Source organism: Procambarus clarkii, chromosome 19, assembly GCF_040958095.1.
Source record: "Procambarus clarkii isolate CNS0578487 chromosome 19, FALCON_Pclarkii_2.0, whole genome shotgun sequence".
Classification (NCBI taxonomy): Eukaryota; Metazoa; Arthropoda; class Malacostraca; order Decapoda; family Cambaridae; genus Procambarus; species Procambarus clarkii.
The window spans coordinates 44,724,767-44,742,623 of record NC_091168.1 but is presented as its reverse complement, the minus strand read 5'-3'; the positions used below and the strand labels follow the sequence as shown (position 1 = coordinate 44,742,623).

At 38.4% G+C, this 17,857-nt stretch overlaps 2 protein-coding genes across 2 annotated transcripts; both read left to right on the top strand.

The window, feature by feature from the left end:
* Window positions 1–2,545: 2,545 nt before the first annotated feature.
* LOC138366473 (aly/REF export factor 2-like) lies at window positions 2,546–4,061 on the top strand. The gene is made up of 4 exons (XM_069327527.1): window positions 2,546–2,704; window positions 3,015–3,137; window positions 3,396–3,582; window positions 3,751–4,061. The coding sequence occupies exons 1-4, from the start codon at window positions 2,546–2,548 to the stop codon at window positions 4,059–4,061; spliced, it is 780 nt and encodes a 259-aa protein (XP_069183628.1).
* A 12,028-nt stretch (window positions 4,062–16,089) lies between these two features.
* Window positions 16,090–17,616, top strand: LOC123752486 (aly/REF export factor 2-like). Its single transcript, XM_069327526.1, has 4 exons — window positions 16,090–16,248; window positions 16,562–16,684; window positions 16,943–17,012; window positions 17,306–17,616. Exons 1-4 carry the CDS (start codon window positions 16,090–16,092, stop codon window positions 17,614–17,616), a joined length of 663 nt encoding a protein of 220 aa, XP_069183627.1.
* The last annotated feature ends 241 nt before the right edge of the window (window positions 17,617–17,857 follow it).

Here is a 17,857-nt window from a genome sequence, read left to right as displayed (position 1 = left end):
GGCTACAAGTATCTCTGGCAGTTCGGCTTGTATAGGGATCTAGATGAAGTAAAGTGTAAAGTGTGTGGAACATAGGCAGGGACACACACTCGAACACTATATCTTGGATTGTTGTAAAATTGAGCCTTTTAGAGATAGATCTAAGCTCACTCTGTATGATATGGCAACCTTATCTTATTACCATGGATAAATTACCTGAAATCCTTGCACTGTACCCACATTTTGCTTCCAGTTGATGAACGACATATGAGATTCAGAAACAAGTAGTGTATTGTGAGGACTAATAATAAACAGAAGCTCCGCTATGACTCTGTAATATCCCCATTGGCCAAACTATTATGTATTAACGATAAGACCTACCATTAATGTAATGATGACTTACTGTAAAGATGTAGCTCTTGTAATAGCACTTTCTCTGTAACTAGCTGACATTGTATCTATAAGGTGTGAAGGATTGAAGAAATTGTTTATGTAATAATCTAAGATGAGGTCTGATAAAGACCTTTTGTGCCCTCTGTAATGCTTTTGCGCTACCGCTCACAGGATGAGTATGGGGTGCACAATAAACTAGCCGCCTTCGGCGGCAACAATCAAAATCAATCAACCAGGGTGCTTAAAGAATGCAAAGAGGAGCTTTCCGAGCCACTGTCTACCATATTTAATAAATCAATAGAGTTAGGCAGAGTGCCAGAGTCATGGAAGGTAGCTAATGTGGTAACCAATTTTTAAGAAAGGAGATAGATCACTTGCGTCAAACTATCGGCCAAATAGCCTAACGTCTATTGTGGGGAAGTTACTTGAATCAATAATTGCAAATACAATTCATCTGCATCTTGAAAAACATAAATTAATAAATGAGTCGCAACATGGTTTTACAAATGGCCATTCATGTTTAACAAATTTGCTAACTTTTTACTCCAGCATAGTTGAGGCAGTTGATAGTGGTAAGGATTGTGATGTTGTGTACCTTGACATTAGCAAAGCTTTTGATACAGTGCCACATGAAAGAATAATTAAAAAAATAGAAGCACATGGTATTTGGGGAGCTATATTAAGTTGGATTAGGGTATGGCTATTCCAAAGGAAACAGAGAGTTAGCATAAATGGGGTTAAGTCAGAGTGGGTTAATGTTGTTAGTGGAGTACCTCAGGGCTCTGTCCTGGTACTTCTGTTGTTTATAATATATATAAATGATTTAGATTCAGGTTTGAGTAGCAAATCGATGATATTTGAGTTTGAGATGATACAAAAATCGGTAGGGAAATTAACACGAAAGAAGACTCGCTATCACTTCAAGTTGATCTAAATAGGGTTTTAAAATGGTCAAAAGACTGGCAGATGCAGTTTAATTCTAATAAATGTAAAGTTTTGCGGCTAGGTAATGATGATAGAGTTACAAGATACGAGCTAGATGGTGTTGAGATTGCGAAGTCGGATTGCGAAAGGGATCTGGGAGTTATGATTAGTAAGAATTTAAAACATAAGGATCAATGCATGAATGTTCGTAATAAGGCGAATAGGACACTGGGATTTGTTAATCGAAGCGTTAGAAACATGACACCTGGTGTGGTTCTTCAGCTATATCTTGCTCTGGTTAGGCCCCATTTAGATTATGCAGTTCAGTTTTGGTCGCCGTACTATAGAATATATATCAATTCACTTGAACGTGTCCATCGTAGGATGACTAAGTTAATTCCCCAAATTAGAAATCTTTCATATGAAGAAAGATTAATAAAGCTTAAGTTGCATTCACTGGAAAGGCGAAGAGTTAGGGGTGACATGATAGAGGTTTACAAGTGGGTGAATAGACATAACAAAGGGGATATTAATAGGGTATTGAAAGTATTAACACAAGACAGAACACGAAACAATGGGTATAAATTGGATAAGTTTAGATTTAGGAAAGACTTGAATAAATACTGATTCGGTAACAGGGTTGTTGATTTGTGGACTCAATTACCGCATAACGTGGTGGAGATGGAGTCCCTCGATTTTTTCAAGCGTGGGTTGTACATGTATATGAATGGGATTGGGTGGTTATAAATAGGAGCTGTATCGTATGGGCCAATAGGCCTTCTGCCGTTACCTTTGTTCTTATGTTCTTATTATCGATTTTCTTCATTGCAAGTTGTTATTGTTGTTTTAGATTGATCTACTCTAAAAGGAACTTTTTTCTAATTTAGTAACTAAAATTTCTATGTAGCACGGGCTATGGTGAACCGATAAACCAATACAATTGACTGCAACCGATGATGATTTCATAAATATTTCCATTTCACACAGAAATCACACTAACGTGATACATCAGTCGATTAAGGCAGTGTCTGGGATGCTCCCGGACGCAGGTTCGAATCCTCGTCACGGCCCTTGTGGATTTGTTTATTTCCATTTCGTCAGGTACATGTAGAGGTGAGGTGTTTTAACATAAATAGATCTGAAAATCTGGCAGAAAAACGTCGATCGGACTGTGTGTAAACTGGCTAGAAGATAGTGTGTTGGTTATCCATTCAGTTAAGGATACATCCTGTCATTTCTACCTCCAAACATGGCAGCTGATATTGATATGAGCCTGGAAGACTATATTAAGACTCGAATGAATATGGTTGGTTCAAGAACATTTCGAGACCGTTCAGAAGATCCTCAGAGGATGTCTGTTTTGAGCACTGTGGTTGTGGCAAGTCAATGCAAGGATATGACAGACAAAGTAAGTTACGCTTTCCTTATATTAATCTGAGATAATTAGTAAACATTAAATTTCAACTAATAACTACAAAATGTAAAGTAACCTATTTCAATCATTTCTAATGATGGAATTTTTATGATTCTTAATATGTTAACTGTATCTGAGTTAGTGAATCAGAGGCATAATATTCCGGATTAGAGGAAAGTTAACTTTTATATTACTAGTTCTGCTTGAATGATTCCTATTTTTGTCTAAATCATTTTTCATTGAGTTTTTAAGAAGTCTTACTCGATGAAACCATGTTATATAAAAAAAAAATCACGTTTTACAGGACAATTGCAGAAGGAGCAACACCATGCACAAGAGGGAAGGATTCCGCAATCATAAGTTGGGTGAATCGGCCAAAGTCCTCATATCTAACCTGCGATATACAGTAACAGACGCAGAAATTTATGTGAGTCAAAGAATATTGAATATGAATGATAGAAAGTTATGAGAGAATTCTGCAGTAATAAGATTTCTAGCGCATCAGTTAACTCTAATATGAACTTGAAATATTAGTTCATATTATTATTGTATTGTAGTTCATTATTATTATTGTAGTGTAGTGCGTGCAAAACGCACAACAATAAAGTGGTTTAACTCAAGCTATTCTCAGCCCGTTTTTAAATATGTACTTGTTCTCCAATACAGAATCTTCAATCTTTTTCAGGAGCTATTTGCTGAATTTGGAACCATTATAAATGCAGCAGTTAACAATGATAACTTGGGAAAGTCATTAGGTACAGCGTATATTGTCTTTGCCCGAGAAGCAGATGCACTTCTAGCTCTCAAGCAGTACAATGGTTTTCGTTTTCATGGCCGACCAATAGGAATCACCATGGATGGCGGATCAGCTGGTAAGTCATGACATTAGATTTTCTTTGCAAGTTTTCTCTTATGGAAAGGTTGACTTCTTAGCTTTTCACATTAATGTGTCAAGTTCTAGTGATGTCATTATCCATGTATTTGTTGTTCTACTATGAAATATAGTAATTAATGAGTTGTATTATCTTCCCGATATTTAGGTAGTGGCGACATAAAAGATCGGCTTGACTACAACAGAGTCTACAGAAGTGGCTATCGTGGAAAAGACCGCACTGGCTACCGTCTTGGCGATCGTACTAACAAACGGAGTGCATACAAAGGCAGAAAATTCATTAATTACAGTAATAGAGATGTCGAACGTGGTGGAAATGGTAGAGGCGAGCGTGATGTAAGTAGTGACGAACGCTTTGGCTACATTGACAGCAACCACGAGAGATGGTTTGGTAGGCGGGGTACCAGGAATAAGGTATATAATGGCAATGATCCGGATATTGAGTGTGATGCCTGGTAACTCCTGACTAGAAATTGGCTATTGATAATTTTATAAGTTTTTGTGTAATAAACTTTAAATAATAAACTGTAATAATTTTTTGTTAAATTTGTCTATTGGTTAACCTCAATGATGCAAGAAAATATGTTATTTTACTTATTGGAATGTGAAGCAACTGCAGCCCTGCGCAACAAACTCAACATTCATCCAACGAGAGCAGCTGGATTAGATGTAAAATCCACAGCAACTACAATAGTTAGAAAGGCAGTTGAAGAATGGATAACACTAGTGAACACTGCTTCCATATCCGCCACCACAATAACGTTATTAATATTGACCAAACCACACACTAGTCGATTGTGTGAATGATCCAGGACGGACCGAAACGTCGTCGTCCCTTTACTTTCTAGTGTGTGGTTTGTCAATATTAATAACTTTATGGTGGTGGCGGATATGGAAGCAGTGTTCACAAGTGTTATCCATTCTTCAACTGCCTTTCTAACTATTGTAGTTCCTGTGGATTTTACATATAATCCAGCTGCTCAAGTCGATTGTGAGAATGATCCAGGACGGACCGAAACGTCGTCTTCCCTTATATTTCTAGTGTGTGGTTTGGTCAACATATTTCAGCCACGTTATTGTGACTTTAAAACGTTATTGAAACAAGACTAAGACAAGTTTGCTTCGCAGAGGCTCAAAACTGTCAAAGAACAACAAACGGATACCATCTCAAGATTTGCAACTACACACATCTTCACAGATGGATCAGTTGATTAAGAATGAGGTTCTGCTTGTTTAGCAGTTTACACTTATACCCATGAAGTTACTGGAGCATGAATAGTGGGTGTTCAACTTTGCAAACAGAATAATATACCCTGAAAAAGGCAATAAATTATACAATTGAGAATAATTTACATCATGTCATCATGCATGTCGACTCTCCAGGCATTGTTATCCAGCTAGCATAGAAATCATATACAATTCATCACAGAAATCGTAAATATAGGAAAAGCCCACAATCTTGAGCTGTCAATTACCCTAAATTGGAGTACAAGTCACATTGGTATAGATGGTAATGAAAGGGCAGACTTACTAGCAAAAACTGCCACTGCTTTACCGTTGTTGTTGTTTCAGATTTAGCTTCTCAGGACAAAGTGTCCATGTAGCACGGGCTATGGTGAGCCCGTAATAGAGTTTGGTTATACCTGATAACCTTGCTTCTGTGATATTAGGGTCCAAGTTTGAAATGGAGGAGGGGATTTTTCCTTTTTCCTTACTTATTTATCGCTTCTGTTTTAGTGCACTGGTTTTAATCTTATTTCATTAACATTATCTTGGTGGCGAATGCAGATGCAGAAGTCCCATTCCTCAACGCCTTTTCTAATCATTGTAGTCGCGGTGGATTGTGCATCTAACGCAGCTGCTGTCGTTGGATTAATATTGAGTTTGATGCTCAAGGGCTTCAGTAGCCTCACATTCCAGTAAGTAGTGCAATAGTGGCGCCTCTGCTTCTGTTTCACAGATGTGACACTCTTTAACTATTGGCTACAAGTGCCAGCAGCACTTGTAACCAAGTCTGAGTCTGTCTATGGCTACTGCAATGTCTCTGGATATCTTTTTGCCAGGCTTGAAAGAGGAGTAACCGGTGGCTTGTTCGTACCATATCGCAGTGGATCTTCCTTCCGCTTCTTTGGCTCTGCGGCGACTTTTGTTAGTTGAGAATATTTTCTTCTTGATTTGCTCCTTTATCTGTGAGAAACTTGGAGGTATTTGAACCTTTACAACAGGTAGAGCAGCGGCAGTTTTTGCTAGTGAGTCTGCCTTTTCATTACCATCTATGCCAATGTGACTTGGTATCCAATTTAGGGTGATTGACAGCCCTCGATTATGGGCTTCTTTTCCTATATGTTGAATTTCTGTGAGGAGTTGTATATTATCTCTGTGCTGACTGGATAACAATGCCTGGAGCGAAGATTTAGAGTCTGTATGACATGTAAATTATTCTCAATTGTATAGTTTATTGCCTCCTTCAGGCCATATAATTCTGTTTGCAATGTTGAGCACCATTCATGCTCCAGTAAGCTTTATGGTTGGTAGTGTAAACTGCTGCCCCAGCAGAACCTTTTCCTTGATCAACTGATCCGTCTGTGAAGATGTGAGTCGTTGTAGGGTTAGAGATATTTTCCATTTGTTGTTCTATTACTTCCTTGAGCCTCTGCGGGTCACATGCTGATTTTTTAACTGGTAATCTTTCAATGATTATCTTTAGATTCGATTCTTCCCATGGAGGAGGCTATCGAAAGTGTGGATATGGTCTATCTTCCCCTTTGTTTTTAATGGTCCATTTCAGGTCCATTTTCTCTACAATCTTGACTACATTATCCATCCATGAGCTTGTTCTACCCTGTAGGTTTTTCTGAAAGGATCTCTGAATGCTGTCTTTTCTTGCTGGCGGTACAGGCTAAAATACCTTCAAGTTTTTCACAGATTAAGCAGCAAATCAAGAAGAAAATACATGCAAATATCAAAAGTCGCCACAGAACAACACTAGTGAACATTCTGCATCTACATCCACCACCAAGATAATGTTATTATAAGACTAAAACCAGTGCACTAAACAGAAGAGACAAATATTCAAGGGAAAAGGAGGAAACCCCCACCTCGATTTAAAACCTTGACCCAAATATTTTATGAACTATTACTATTATGCTACACAGTAGCAGTATGTCAACACACAATAGAAAAGGAAATAAGTGATATAAATTTGATAAGTTTAGAATGAGGAAAGACCTGGGTAAATGCTGGTTCGGTAACAGGTATGTTACCGAACCAGCAGGGATCTATTAGGCTACTGTGCTAATGTGTAACATAATAGTTTCACATCCCTGTTACCGAACCAGCATTTTGTATAATATATATCAACACACAATAGAAAAGGAAATAAGTGATATAAACTTTATAAGTTTAGAATGAGGAAAGATGTAGGTTAATGCTGGTTCGGTAACAGGATGTGAAACTATTATGTTACACAGTAGCCTAATAGATCCCTGCTGGTTCGGTAACATACCTGTTACCGAACCAGCATTTACCCACATCTTTCCTCATTCTAAACTTATCAAGTTTATATCACTTATTTTCTTTTCTATTGTGTGTTGATATATATTATACATAAGTAATACATAAGTCCCCTTTTTATGCCCATTCATCCACTTGTTTACTTCAGTCATGTCTTCCCTAACTCTTTGCTTTTATAAAAAATATATAATAAGGTTTCCAGTGATGACCAAAACACAATGCAGAAGACGACTTTCGGTATGTCCTAGACCATTATCAAGTTGTGTGAAAGCAGAGAGGAAGAGAGAAAAAAAGTGAGACCTCTCCGTAGTCTCTGTCCTCCTGCCGTCGATCTAATAAAAAGTGTCCGTGTCGTTTGGCCTTCCACCTCAGTTACAGGCCGGCTCCTGTGCGAGGTAAGTCACCATAGTCCGTGCTTATTGAATATTTTTGTTCCCAGTAGCTGAATCTATAACAACAACATCGTTTGGCCTTCTCTTCCTTATCTCCATCACTCTTCCCTTCTCTTCCTTATCTGATGTCAATCTCAGGACATCGTTTAAATGCAACGACTGCATCCCTCCTGTAAGATGCTTAGTCGTGATGTCGACTCTCTGTTCCTCTTGATAATGATTTTCCATAGTCAGAAAGTTGAGTAAGGAAAGGATATTCTCTCTATCTGATTTTATTTCACCTAAGAAATTGTTTAGGTGAAATAGATTGGAAAGTCCTGGGCAAGAAGGATGGGCCGGTCATAGAGTGAGACGTGAACCTAGCGATGGGTGATGTAGGAAGGGATTTCGATGTTGATTCAAAATGTAACTTATTTAAAAATATTCTACACCTAGCACAGAAACGTAGTATACCATGCAAATTTGAATAGATCGAATAATAAAGTTCGGAAGTGGATAACAATTCTTGCTTAGAACCTTATAGGTAGGAAGAGAACTTGGTACAAAAGGATTAAGAGTGGGGAAGACGGTTCAGAGCAAGAAGTCGTCCTACTGGTTAGAAATGTTAAAACAAGAAATGCGGTCAAAAATAAACTATGAAGTTCTCATAGCAGGGAGAGCAAAGACAAATCCTAAAGGTTTTTTCATTTATATCAAACAAAGATTAGGAAAGGATAGGTCCATTAAAAACGGAGACAGGGCATCTCATCTCTTTGATAATGACAAAGAGATGAGTAGAATTTTTAATAAATATTTTATCTCTGTATTTACTAAAGAGTAACTTAAGGGGCCTGGTGACTGGAGATTTTTCCAAATATGAAATATAGTGAAAACAATCTAAATGAATCTCCCGTTATTTGGTATCAACGTAGTGAAAATTTCATCGGAATGTGTTAAGAAATGATTTTTTTAAATTCATGCGTGCACGACAGGCGGCAACCAGTACTGATATTAACGATAACATCTCCTATTTACTGGCAATTAGGAATAAAGAAATGCAACCACATCTCCGATGCACAAAAAAGAAAATCATTAATAAGAAAGGTTTCCAAAGTTGGTATTCAGCTGATGACACCTGGAGGGTCAGATTTCTCCCATAATAATGAGTATGTTATTATGCAGTATTTATTATATAGCATATAAATACATTGCTCAATTGCAATATTTGTTATGTCTCTTTGTCTGAAAGTTGACAACTACATTTTTCTCCTTTATTTTTTATGCGGATGTTGTTGTGACTTCTACATCTTGGAGAATGTATATCCGGCACTAAGCACGAGAAGTTGGAACGAAATTGGTCAACATCTTATTAAGTCACAGGTGGCAGAAGTAGTGACTGTTATTTGTTTTGGCCGATTTATTTACAGGTTTCAAACTCTATGGTTGACCAGTCCAGCAAAGAGAACGCCTGGTCGGGGACTGGGCCGCGAGGACGCAAAGCCCTGAAACCGTCTCAATGTAACATCAAGGCTGTCATTAACATATCTATATATATTTGTGGGGGAGGGTGGTATTTTTTTGTGACTGGATTTCAACACATATTGACCCACAACTTTCACATATTCCAGTAGTTTAGCAGTATGTCTAACGAATGCGAAAAGGAGTTTTGCGAGCATTGTCTACCATATTTAATAAATCATTAGAGTCAGGCAGAGTTTCAGAGTCGTGGAAAGTTGCTAATTTGGTACCAATTTTCAAGAATGAAGATAGATCACTTGCGTCCAACTATCGGCAAATTATCTAAGCGTCGGTTGTGGGAAAGTTACTTGAATCAATAACTGCAAATACCATGCATCTTCATCTCGAATAACATAGTAATAATAGGTAGTAATAACCGTAGTAATATTATTATAGCAATAATGTAAGGATTAGTGAAGGAACTGATAAATCTAGATGGAATTCTGAGAGCAGAGAGAGAAATATCTCCGTATGACAGAATTCGTACGGAGTACGATTCATGGTACGACAGAATTATGTCGAGGAGGTACGACAGCTGAAATAACATCAAGAAGAAACGAAGGAGGAGGCCAATATTAAAAAGACCTCGTCGTGGAAAGTCGTAAAGGACAGGGGTCTTAAGAAGACCTTCACAAGGCCGCCTACAGACGCCCTAACGACTACAAATTCATTTGCCGTGGTGGAAGACGAGTGCTGTGGTGAGCCTGCAGTTCACTCGAAAAGGAAATCAAAGAAGAGCAATGAAGCGCAAGCCCCTCAAGGTGCTCAGAAAGTTAAGGAGGCATCTAAGCAAATTTTGGTTGTGGGAGATTCCCAGGTGAGGTACTTAGACAAACCGTTTTGTGCTAGAAATAGGGGGAACAGGTTAAGGGTTTGCTATCCCGGAGCTGGAATTGGTGACATTATAAACAACATGAATGATATTATGGCTGGAAATGGAAATAATCCCATTATTTGTATTAGCACCTGAGGAAATGTTGTTGGTTGAGTTAGGAGTGAAGACTGATTCAGAGGTATAAAACAGCTTTTGATTTGTGGAACCAATTGCCGCGTAACGTGGTGGAAGTGGGGTCCCTCGATTGTTTCATGCGTGGGTTGGACATGTATATGAGTGGGATTGGGTGGTTATAGATAGGAGCTGCCTCGTGGCCAATGGGCCTTCTGCGGTTGCCTTTGTTCTTATGCTCTTAACTTAATTACAAATATTTTACGCAAAGCACAGGAAAGTACTATGCCTCACAAATTGAATAGATCAAACGCAAATGTCCCGAAATGGACAACAAAGGATCTGAAAAACCTTATACGTAGAAAGAGAGCTTGGTACAAAGGGATTAAGAATGGGGAAGTCAGTTTTGAACAAGAATTCGCACAACTGGTTAGAAATATTAAAAAAGAGATAAGGAGAGCAAAAATAAACTATGAAGTTCGTATAGCAGGCCAAGCAAAGGCAAATCCTAAAAGTTTTTTTCAGTTATATCGAACAAAGGTTAGGGACAGGATAAGTCCATTAAAAATCGAGACAGGTCAGTTAACGGAGAAGAGTTAAGTTAATGTTAATGTTGTAATGCTAATGAAGAAGAGATGAGTAGTATTTTTAACAAATGTTTTATATCTGTATTTACTAAAGAAGAACTTAACAATATGCCTTCAGCTGAACAATTATATGTGGGTGGGGATGAAGACAGGTTGACTAGTTTAGCAGTTACCAGGGAGGATGTAATTAAACAAATAGTAAAACTAAAACCAAACAAATCCCCAGGGCCGGATGAAGTGTTTGCCTGGAAGCTAGACGTAGATATGTAAGAATACTTAGCAAGAGGGTAAATATAAAAATGTTGTGGATTCCTTCTCACATTGGCATGCAGGAACATGACAAAGTTGACGCCCTTGCTAAGGCTGCAGTAAATAAAGACAGTATTGAATGGAATCTTGAGTTATCAAATAGGTCCCTTAAAAGTGTCATTAGACGAGAACTCCTAGATGGATTTGAAGAAAGTAGAACAGTGCAAACTGGAACTAGTAGGTCCATTGTTCATCACAATGAAATGTGTGAAGTAAAACATGTGTATGGGCAAGTAACAAAGTCAGTAGACTAACAGATGTTGTCACAGCTCGTATAAGACTTGGCTACAAGTATCTCTGGCAGTTCGGCTTGTATAGGGATCTAGATGAAGTAAAGTGTAAAGTGTGTGGACATAGGCAGGGACACACACTCGAACACTATATCTTGGATTGTTGTAAAATTGAGCCTTTTAGAGATAGATCTAAGCTCACTCTGTATGATATGGCAACCTATCTTATTACCATGGATAAATTACCTGAAATCCTTGCACTGTACCCACATTTTGCTTCCAGTAGATGAACGACATATGAGATTCAGAAACAAGTAGTGTATTGTGAGGACTAATAATAAACAGAAGCTCCCCTATGACTCTGTAATATCCCCATTGGCCAAACTATTATGTATTAACGATAAGACCTACCATTAATGTATGATGACTTACTGTAAAGATGTAGCTCTTGTAATAGCACTTTCTCTGTAACTAGCTGACATTGTATCTATAAGGTGTGAAGGATTGAAGAAATTGTTTATGTAATAATCTAAGATGAAAAGACCTTTTGTGCCCTCTGTAATGCTTTTGCGCTACCGCTCACAGGATGAGTATGGGGTGCACAATAAACTAGCCGCCTTCGGCGGCAACAATCAAAATCAACCAGGGTGCTTAAAGAATGCAAAGAGGAGCTTTCCGAGCCACTGTCTACCATATTTAATAAATCAATAGAGTTAGGCAGAGTGCCAGAGTCATGGAAGGTAGCTAATGTGGTACCAATTTTTAAGAAAGGAGATAGATCACTTGCGTCAAACTATCGGCCAAATAGCCTAACGTCTATTGTGGGGAAGTTACTTGAATCAATAATTGCAAATACAATTCATCTGCATCTTGAAAAACATAAATTAATAAATGAGTCGCAACATGGTTTTACAAATGGCCATTCATGTTTAACAAATTTGCTAACTTTTTACTCCAGCATAGTTGAGGCAGTTGATAGTGGTAAGGATTGTGATGTTGTGTACCTTGACATTAGCAAAGCTTTTGATACAGTGCCACATGAAAGAATAATTAAAAAAATAGAAGCACATGGTATTTGGGGAGCTATATTAAGTTGGATTAGGGTATGGCTATTCCAAAGGAAACAGAGAGTTAGCATAAATGGGGTTAAGTCAGAGTGGGTTAATGTTGTTAGTGGAGTACCTCAGGGCTCTGTCCTGGCACTTCTGTTGTTTATAATATATATAAATGATTTAGATTTAGGTTTGAGTAGCAAATCGATGATATTTGAGTTTGAGATGATACAAAAATCGGTAGGGAAATTAACACGAAAGAAGACTCGCTATCACTTCAAGTTGATCTAAACAGGGTTTTAAAATGGTCAAAAGACTGGCAGATGCAGTTTAATTCTAATAAATGTAAAGTTTTGCGGCTAGGTAATGATGATAGAGTTACAAGATACGAGCTAGATGGTGTTGAGATTGCGAAGTCGGATTGCGAAAGGGATCTGGGAGTTATGATTAGTAAGAATTTAAAACAAAAGGATCAATGCATGAATGTTCGTAATAAGGCGAATAGGACACTGGGATTTGTTAATCGAAGCGTTAGTAACATGACACCTGGTGTGGTTCTTCAGCAATATCTTGCTCTGGTTAGGCCCCATTTAGATTATGCAGTCCAGTTTTGGTCGCCGTACTATAGAATATATATCAATTCACTTGAACGTGTCCAGCGTAGGATGACTAAGTTAATTCCCCAAATTAGAAATCTTTCATATGAAGAAAGATTAATAAAGCTTAAGTTGCATTCACTGGAAAGGCGAAGAGTTAGGGGTGACATGATAGAGGTTTACAAGTGGGTGAATAGACATAACAAAGGGGATATTAATAGGGTATTGAAAGTATTAACACAAGACAGAACACGAAACAATGGGTATAAATTGGATAAGTTTAGATTTAGGAAAGACTTGGGTAAATACTGGCTCAGTAACAGGGTTGTTGATTTGTGGAACCAATTACCGCATAACGTGCTGGAGGTGGGGTCCCTCGATTGTTTCAAGCGCGGGTTTGACAAGTATATGAGTGGGATTGGGTGGTTATAAATAGGAGCTGCCTCGTATGGGCCAATAGGCCTTCTGCAGTTGCCTTTGTCCTGATGTTCTTATGTTTCAGCTGTCTTACCACCTCAAGTAGGGAATCCATCTCAGCTCTCAGAGTTCCAACTAGATTCATCAATTCTTCCATTATTGCTACAATAATGTTACTACGGAAAGACTTATCAACACAATTTGGGAAAGATTTGGGTAAATACTGGTTCGGTAACAGGGTTGTTGATTTGTGGAACCAATTACCACATAACGTGGTGGAGGTGGGGTCCCTCGATTATATCAAGCGTGGGGTTGGTGATGTATAAGAGTGGGATTGGGTGGTTATAGATAGGTGGTCTCGTATGGGCCAATAGGCCTTCTGCAATTACCGTTTTTCCTATGTTCTTATGTTCAGTTTTGGTCGCCTTACTATAGAATGAATAAAAATTCACTTGAATGAGGGTTGTTGTGCGTTAACGACGGAGAAGCGACGGAGGCAGTTGTGTTGAAGAAATGTGGTACAGGATTATCTACAAGACCAAGCAGTGACGTCGCCCAGCCAGAGACAATGGACGTCTGTCTACATATTTCATTTTTTTAGAGTAGGATGATGTATATTTGTTTAGCTAGGATGTATTTTTTTTTTCGTTAATAAAGTTGTTGCACACAGCTAGCTTGCTTTAGCAGTGTTGCAAAAACTTTATTTCGGGGAGAAGGGGAGATGTAACACTGTAAAAGTGTTTGGGTTAGTTTATTTAAAATATATATAGAGTACACGAGTCACAGACAAGGATCTGAGAGGCGCCAGTTGTCTGCCTGAGATCTCACACCTCTAACCGTTAATGACCCCAAGTGACCTGAGGTCAGATCATGATAATTTCACCTTGCTTCCGCTAAGCGTATAATTGGAGCCGGGTAGCCTTCAAACATGCCGACGTTTAAGGAGTGGCTTGGTAGTGCCGGAGGCTATCTACTTGTGGGCGGAGTTAGCTACTAGGTTCCCCAATATAAACTCGGAGAGCTATCCAGCATGGGGCATTAACAGACAGAACGGCAGTCAGGATTGCAGAAGAGACGGCCTAGCAGGAAGGCTGTCGGCCGGCAGGGCGGGAGTCTCTGTCAACTACAGACCCCCCCCCCCCCCCTCTATCCAGCTATAGGCAGAGACACTTGGTGAGTGAACAGTAAGGTGACTTGTCGTGTTTTACAAGTGTTGTGTGATGATCAGGGGCAGTCAAGTTGTAGGGTTCTCGAATTCTTGGATGATGACTCACTTTGCATATTAAACTGGAACATTTTAATTGAATTGCTAAATTATGATACTTCATGTGAAATATAATTATGAATTTATTATTTAAATTGTGTTTAACTTTGTTCCCTAGAGCTTTGAGTTGAGGATTTGAGAAAGCCTCTGTGGTTACTGGGTTCATGATATAAATGAGTACATGTTTGGAGTTGATACATGGTACAGAGGGAACATACTAATAATGAACTCATGATAACATCCTTTGAGAATTTTGTGATACAGGCAAGTTCCATTCCTTGTCTTGTATGTAATGATCATGAATGGATGGTGGCAGCATTTCGTCTTCTACTATCTACTCTTTTACTTCTGCTATCTACTTTTCTACTTCTACCTATCTACTCCTCTCCCTCCACCCCTCTCTAAACTCTCACTTTCAACTAATGACCCTCCTCGCTCCTCCCACCTCTCTACCTTTCACCCCAAACCCTCACTAATTACTTCACTATTCATTTCTTTCCTTTCGTTTTCTCTTATACGTTTGTGGCAGTGAAATGTATTCTAGAGTTCTCTCTAGGGTTTCGGGTAGCTGATCAAGTTATGGCGCCTTGTAGTCGCTGCACCTAGGTAGTCGAATACCTAGGTTACAAGGTGTTGAACGAGAGAGGTTGCCGTAGGAACTCTGGGAGTGCTCTAGAATAGTTAGCTAACTGGGGACGGGATAACGGACTAGAGAGAGCTGTTTCCCCCGGCCTCGTTAGTTAACTGGGGGGTGGAATAATGGACAAGATAGAGCTATTTCCCCCCACTCCCCGTTACATGAACATGTCCAGCGTAGGATGACAAAGTTAATTCCCCAAATTAGAAATCTTTCATATGAAGAAAGATTACCAAAGCCTAAATTGCATTCACTGGAAAGGCGAAGAGTTAAGGGTGACATGATAGAGGTTTACAAGTGGATAAATGAACATAACAAGGGGGATAATAATAGTCTATTAAAAGTATCAACACAAGACAGAACACGAAACAATGGGTATAAATTGGATAAGTTTAAATTTAGGAAAGACTTGAATAAATACTGATTCGGTAACAGGGTTGTTGATTTGTGGACTCAATTACCGCATAACGTGGTGGAGATGGAGTCCCTCGATTTTTTCAAGCGTGGGTTGTACATGTATATGAATGGGATTGGGTGGTTATAAATAGGAGCTGTATCGTATGGGCCAATAGGCCTTCTGCCGTTACCTTTGTTCTTATGTTCTTATTATCGATTTTCTTCATTGCATGTTGTTATTGTTGTTTTAGATTGATCTACTCTAAAAGGAACTTTTTTTCTAATTTAGTAACTAAAATTTCTATGTAGCACGGGCTATGGTGAACCGGTAAACCAATACAATTGACTGCAACCGATGATGATTTCATAAATATTTCCATTTCACACAGAAATCACACTAACGTGATACATCAGTCGATTAAGGCAGTGTCTGGGATGCTCCCGGACGCAGGTTCGAATCCTCGTCACGGCCCTTGTGGATTTGCTTATTTCCATTTCGTCAGGTACATGTAGAGGTGAGGTATTTTAACATAAAAAGATCTGAAAATCTGGCAGAAAAACGTCGATCGGACTGTGTGTAAACTGGCTAGAAGATAGTGTGTTGGTTATCCATTCAGTTAAGGATACATCCTGTCATTTCTACCTCCAAACATGGCAGCTGATATTGATATGAGCCTGGAAGACTATATTAAGACTCGAATGAATATGGTTGGTTCAAGAACATGTCGAGACCGTTCAGAAGATCCTCAGAGGATGTCTGTTTTGAGCACTGTGGTTGTGGCAAGTCAATGCAAGGATATGACAGACAAAGTAAGTTCCGCTTTCCTTATATCAATCTGAGATAATTAGTAAACATTAAATTTCAACTAATAACTACAAAATGTAAAGTAACCTATTTCAATCATTTCTAATGATGGAGTTTTTATGATTCTTAATATGTTAACTGTATCTGAGTTAGTGAATCAGAGGCATAATATTCCGGATTAGAGGAACGTTAACTTTTATATTACTAGTTCTGCTTGAATGATTCCTATTTTTGTCTAAATCATTTTTCATTGAGTTTTTAAGAAGTCTTACTCGATGAAACCATGTTATATATTAAAAAAAAAATCACGTTTTACAGGACAATTGCAGAAGGAGCAACACCATGCACAAGAGGGAAGGATTCCGCAATCATAAGTTGGGTGAATCGGCCAAAGTCCTCATATCTAACCTGCGATATACAGTAACAGACGCAGAAATTTATGTGAGTCAAAGAATATTGAATATGAATGAAAGAAAGTTATGAGAGAATTCTGCAGTAATAAGATTTCTAGCGCATCAGTTAACTCTAATATGAACTTGAAATATTAATTCATATTATTATTGTATTGTAGTTCATTATTATTATTGTAGTGTAGTGCGTGCAAAACGCACAACAATAAAGTGGTGTAACTCAAGCTATTCTCAGCCCGTTTTTAAATATGTACTTGTTCTCCAATACAGAATCTTCAATCTTTTTCAGGAGCTGTTTGCTGAATTTGGAACCATTATAAATGCAGCAGTTAACAATGATAACTTGGGAAAGTCATTAGGTACAGCGTATATTGTCTTTGCCTGAGAAGCAGATGCACTTCAAGCTCTCAAGCAGTACAATGGTTTTCGTTTTCATGGCCGACCAATAGGAATCACCATGGATGGCGGATCAGCTGGTAAGTCATGACATTAGATTTTCTTTGCAAGTTTTCTCTTATGGAAAGGTTGACTTCTTAGCTTTGAACATTTTCACATTAATGTATCAAGTTCTAGTGATGTCATTATTCATGTATTTGTTGTTCTACTATGAAATATAGTAATTAATGAGTTGTATTATCTTCCTGATATTTAGGTAGTGGCGACATAAAAGATCTGCTTGACTACAACAGAGTCTACAGAAGTGGCTATCGTGGAAAAGACCGCACTGGCTACCGTCTTGGCGATCGTACTAACAAACGGAGTGCATACAAAGGCAGAAAATTCATTAATTACAGTAATAGAGATCTCGAACGTGGTGGAAATGGTAGAGGCGAGCGTGATGTAAGTAGCGACGAACGCTTTGGCTACATTGACAGCAACCACGAGAGATGGTTTGGTAGGCGGGGTACCAGGAATAAGGTATATAATGGCTATGATCCGGATATTGAGTGTGATGCCTGGTAACTCCTGACTAGAAATTGGCTATTGATAATTTTATAAAGTTTTTGTGTAATAAACTTTAAATAATAAACTGTAATAATTTTTTGTTAAATTTGTCTATTGGTTAACCTCAATGATGCAAGAAAATATGTTATTTTACTTATTGGAATGTGAAGCAACTGCAGCCCTGCGCAACAAACTCAACATTCATCCAACGAGAGCAGCTGGATTAGATGTAAAATCCACAGCAACTACAATAGTTAGA